At 38.8% G+C, this 4,983-nt stretch overlaps 1 protein-coding gene across 1 annotated transcript in view; it reads right to left on the bottom strand.

The window, feature by feature from the left end:
* The window catches only part of FBXO3 (F-box protein 3), a gene marked incomplete at its 5' end in the record, with an annotated part of 49,005 nt that extends 44,454 nt beyond the window's left edge, over positions 1-4,551 (bottom strand). The window contains 2 exons of the mRNA XM_006756122.2: positions 1,772-1,935; positions 4,409-4,551. Coding sequence (XP_006756185.2) covers positions 1,772-1,935; positions 4,409-4,551 — 307 coding nt within the window. The remainder of the gene's footprint in view (positions 1-1,771; positions 1,936-4,408) is intronic.
* Positions 4,552-4,983: the final 432 nt, after the last annotated feature.

Raw genomic sequence — 4,983 nt, 5'->3', positions numbered from 1 at the left:
CTTCCTCTCTGTAAAAAATCAATAATATATTTTGAAAAAAAAAAAAGGAATTCTCTGTACTATTTTTTGCAACTTTCCTGTAATTTCAAATTACTCCAAAATGGAAACTTTATTTTAAAAAGTTTAGTACAAAACAAACTAAATAACTGCCTGGACCATACAACAATAAGAAACTTCGAATTTCTTAAAAGAGGCAGCTAGAGGGAAAGAAATTTTTTAAAAGCCAAAAACCAAACAAAGAAACAAACAAACAAATATGGCAAAAGAAAAATATAAAGAAATACATGCTTTGCATATAAGCATAACCAATGGACATAAGACACTGGGGGATAGGGGAGGCCAGGGGATTGTCAAGGGCGGGGGGAAAAAAAGAAGACATATGTAATACTCTTTGTAATACTTTAAGCAATAAAAAAAAAAGTACAGATTCCCACACACACACACACCATAAAATGCTTTACTGGCACTCAATAAACACTCATTTACTTTCCCTGCTCCCGAGCTTGCTTGGATGAGGAGACCGTGAAAAGGTTACTAGGAGCCAAGAAACCTACTTGAGGATCCCATCTCTGTCACTTACTATTATGTGACCTTGCATAAGTCACCTGAACTCTCTGAGCCTGTCCCTTCACCTGTAATGAGGGGACTGGTATCAATCAGGCATCAGCAAACTCTAGGCTGCAGGCCAAACCCTGGCCTGCCGCCTGATTCTGTGGATGAAGTTTTCTTGGAAAAGCGCCACCCCTGTTTGTTATGTACTGCCTATGCTGCCTTCCACAACAACAGCAAGAGCGAAATAGTTAAAAGAAGACACCATCTGTCTGTCCCTCAAAGCCTAAAATATTTACTATCTGGTCATTTAAAAAAAACTTGGCTAACCCCTGGTCTAAGTGATCTCTAAAATCCCTCCAACTCTAAAAATTTAAGCCAACATGTAAGGTAAATATGAAATTTGAAGATACATGATACATACCATTCGACAGATTAACAAAAGATATATGGGGTGTCCCCCCAAAAATGCATATATCCTTTAACAGCTGATAGTTCAATTCTAAAAATGAAATCGATCTTAGTAAACACTGGCTTTAAAATTATTCAAAGTGTGTGTATACATTTTTGGGGACACCCTATATTAATGTATCATAATTTCAAGATACTTATAAAAATTTCCCCAAGCCCAATACTTATTTGCTTTCCAAGTTTCCTTGAGGTGCCTTGAAAATGAATCAGGGACTATGACCACTGAGGTGAGTAGGAGGTTCTTGACTTAGTCCTAAAACTCATAGGCCTGGCATTCCTAAAAGCCCCTGCATTCTAGATATCAAAGAGCCTTTATCCTATTCCAACTCATGGCAAAGCCCCAGGAGAACTGACACCTGAGAGTAAAACAGGGGCTGTCAAGGAATTCTCTGACAACAACAACCTCACTTCCAATCACCAGATACAGGGTAGTGAGCACGGAGGCCTGGCAATACCAAACTGAGTACAAAAAAGAAGAAGAAGCTGCTCTGTATCCTAGTTTCTTGGTAAGTCTGTACCTGAAAGGAGAAATGTCTACAAGGTAGACTCTACATTCTCATATTCCAAATGTCCTAATATTGGACGAGCTAAGGTCTTAAGACATTTTAAATAACAGGATGGATAGGTCCTTTCTCCCTTCAACTGCTATTAAGACCATAGCTCTGAAATCAGCCTGAGTTTGAAATCCTGGTTCTGCCTTTTATTTTGTGATGGAAACAACTTTCTTAGCATCTTAGGTAGTTCACCTTACCTTTAAGAGACAAAACCATCCGAGGACATCTGGGCTCCAAATATTTCTTGAGATCATCCCAGGCCTTTTTAATAGCAGCATAATGGTCAATGTATCTTCCTACGTCAGAATAAGTATCAATGAAGAGAGATTTCCAGCACTGATTCTTCTGTGTTTTCTCTTCCCTGAACAGATTACAAAAATGAGATTTAAAATCTTTTGAAACAAAATTAGTACAGATTCTAGACATTTACCAACAAACTTCATGGAAATTTTTGGTACTTTTGCCTTCTTTTCCATTTATTTTAGCTACCAATGAAGACTAGCAAATAGTGACACCAAAAAATTTAACAACAGGAGTTATTGCTGGCATGGTGGGATTATGAATCACTTATTTCTTACTTTCTACTTACCTTTTTTCTAAATTCAATAAAATATATGAAGAAAATATGGAGTGTGAATCTCAATTTACTTCTAAAAGCATACCAATTATAAATGTGTATGTACAGCTGACCCCTGAACAATACAGGAGTTAGGGTGCAGACCTCCCTGACCTGCATTCCAGACAAAAAGATCCGAGTATAGCCCTGGCTGGTGTGGTTGGGCGTTGTCCAGGGCACAGAAAGGTTGCTGGTTTGATTCCTGGTCAGCGCATATGCCCAGGTTGCCGGCTCGAGGAAGCCAATGGATATTTCTCACATTGATGTTTCTTTAGCTCCCTCTCCCTTCCTCTCTCTCTAAAACCAATAAAAAAATATATTTTTTTTAAATCAGAGTATAACTTAATAGCTATTGTTGACTGGAAGCCTTACTGATAACATAAACAGTTGATTAATATATATTTTGTATGTTATATGTATTATATATTAGTATATTCTTGTAATAGTGTAAGCTAGGAAAAAGAAAATGTTAAGAAAATAATAAGGAACCCTGACTGGTTTGGCTCAATGGATAAAGCGTCGGCCTGTGGACTGAAGGGTCCCAGGTTCGATTCTGGTCAAGGGCATATACCTTGGTTGCAGACACATCCCCAGTAGGGAGTGTGCAGGAGGGAGCTGATGGATGTTTCGATGTTTCTATCACTCTATCCTTCTCCCTCTCCCTTCCTCTCTGTAAAAAAATCAATATATATATATATATATTTAATGCAGTCTTATCAGCGAGAAAGAATAATGTCAGGTAGAAGTGATACAAGATAAGACATCCACAAAGGGCCTTAAGGTAATATGCTAATATCCTGCAGGAAATGAAGAACCACTGAAGGGTTTTAACAGGGTAGTTCAAAGAGCAGAACTGTGGCAATGGTGTGGGAAGGGTGTAAACTAGAGGCTCAGAGACGAGTTAGGAGGGTTTTGCAGTAATCCTAGTCAGATGATGCACTGAACTCAAACTGGTAGCTAGATGGATGAGTAGAAAGATTCAAGAAATACAGACGCTAAAATCAGAAGGGCTCAGTAATTGAATAAATGGAGGGAGGAAAGAGGAAGGGAGAGAGGAGAGGAGAGATGTGGGATGATTCCTGGTTTGGGCTTAGGAGCTCAAGCGGATGGATGCTGCTGCCCCTAAAACCAGCAATGTAGGATGATCAGGTTCAAAGATGGAGCAAAGGACAATTCAGGGTGTTTTGTTTTTTGGGGGGAGAGGAGTATTTTTTTATTAATGTAAATAATATATACATACATATTTATCAAAACCAATCAAGTACCAATGAACTTATGAAGCCCAACCTCTCAAAAGAAACTTTAGTTATTTCTGGAAGTTATCTCTGTAATTCTAAATGTTTATGCCTCTAATTCTTGATTTATCAATTTCACATCTATGTATTGATACCCTAAAGTAAAAGATCAGGATAGCTTTAGATGGTCTGGCTCAGTGGATAGATCGTCGGCCCTTAGCCTGAAGGGTCAGGTCACATACCTTGGTTGCAGGCTTGACCCCCAGGCCCTGGGCAGGGTGTGTGCAGGAGGCAACCAATTGATGTGTCTCTCTCACACTGATGTTTCTTTCTCTGTCTCTCCCCGTCTTTCAAAATCAATGGGAAAATATCCTCAGGTGAGGATTAACAAAAACAAAAAACAAACAAACAAAAAAGATCAGGATATAGCAATACTTAAAATTCTCTCCTCTCCATTCTCCCTCCTCCCAATGTTTGATAGCTGTTATTAATATTCAGTTCTACTGAGTAGTTGCAACTTTCAATAATACACTTAAACCTCTACTTCTTGCTTTACAGCTTCAGTCACTACTCAATTCCCCTCAATCTAAGAAAAATATAGTAGCACTCCTACCCTTTCTTTCACTTTTCCCAACTCCCACCTTCTGTTATCTACACTTTTATTCTGTCTATTTATTAACAGTGAGCCCTTGTGGGACATGAGGTGGGAAGGCTCAGCAGGAGCTCAGTGGGGACGTCAGGGATGCCGTCCAGGGTTGGGAGCTAGCAGCACACACGCAGTCACTATAAACCACCACAGTGCATTCCGGAGAGTTCACAGAGGGAAGAGAGCAGTGGGCCAAGGACAGAGGCTGGGAGAGCACCAGCATGTGGTGGCAGGCACAGAAGGGCCACCAAAGGAGACAGAGAGGAGAACCAGGACAGACTAGTGCTATAGAAGCCCAGGGCCAACTTTCAAGAATACATATTTCCTGAATACTCACTCAGATATCAGCCAGTATTTTTTGCAATGTCTTCTCCACAGCGGATCATGACTTGATAGCTGGCTAAGTCTTCGACTGACGTAGCAACAACTGACAGTGACCAGATTCACGGTTAGTATAGAAAAAAAAGAAAGAAAACAATTTAAAATCAAGATGAAAATTTTCAATGTTAAGATTTATTCTATTCCTTTTGCGTTTCCCATTTTCCACTTTCTACCCTTATAATTACAAAACAATATTTTCAAAATCTGTTTAATGTGTTAGCTAGTTACGTTTTGAGTACTGAAATCTTAACTATTTGAGTTCACAAATAAACCCCCACATCTCTACAATGGTAATTTTCTTATGGAAGTCTACAAATATATAAAGCACTGGAGTTAATTTCAAATCAAAGACCTTCCTACACTCCTTGTGACGATCATTTCTGCGCACAGGAAGAGTGTTATTCAGTGTGTGTACTTTTAAGATCTGTGAGACATTTTATATTATTAATACACAAGACTTTTGTTTGTTTTGTTCCAATTTTTCTTAAAAGAAATAAATATTGCAGCCAAAACCCTTTTAATTATACCAAC

This window comes from Myotis davidii, unplaced genomic scaffold (genome assembly GCF_000327345.1).
Source record: "Myotis davidii unplaced genomic scaffold, ASM32734v1 scaffold94, whole genome shotgun sequence".
In the NCBI taxonomy this organism is placed as follows: Eukaryota; Metazoa; Chordata; class Mammalia; order Chiroptera; family Vespertilionidae; genus Myotis; species Myotis davidii.
Note: the sequence above shows the minus strand (reverse complement) of the source record. Positions and strands in the feature narration are given on the sequence as shown.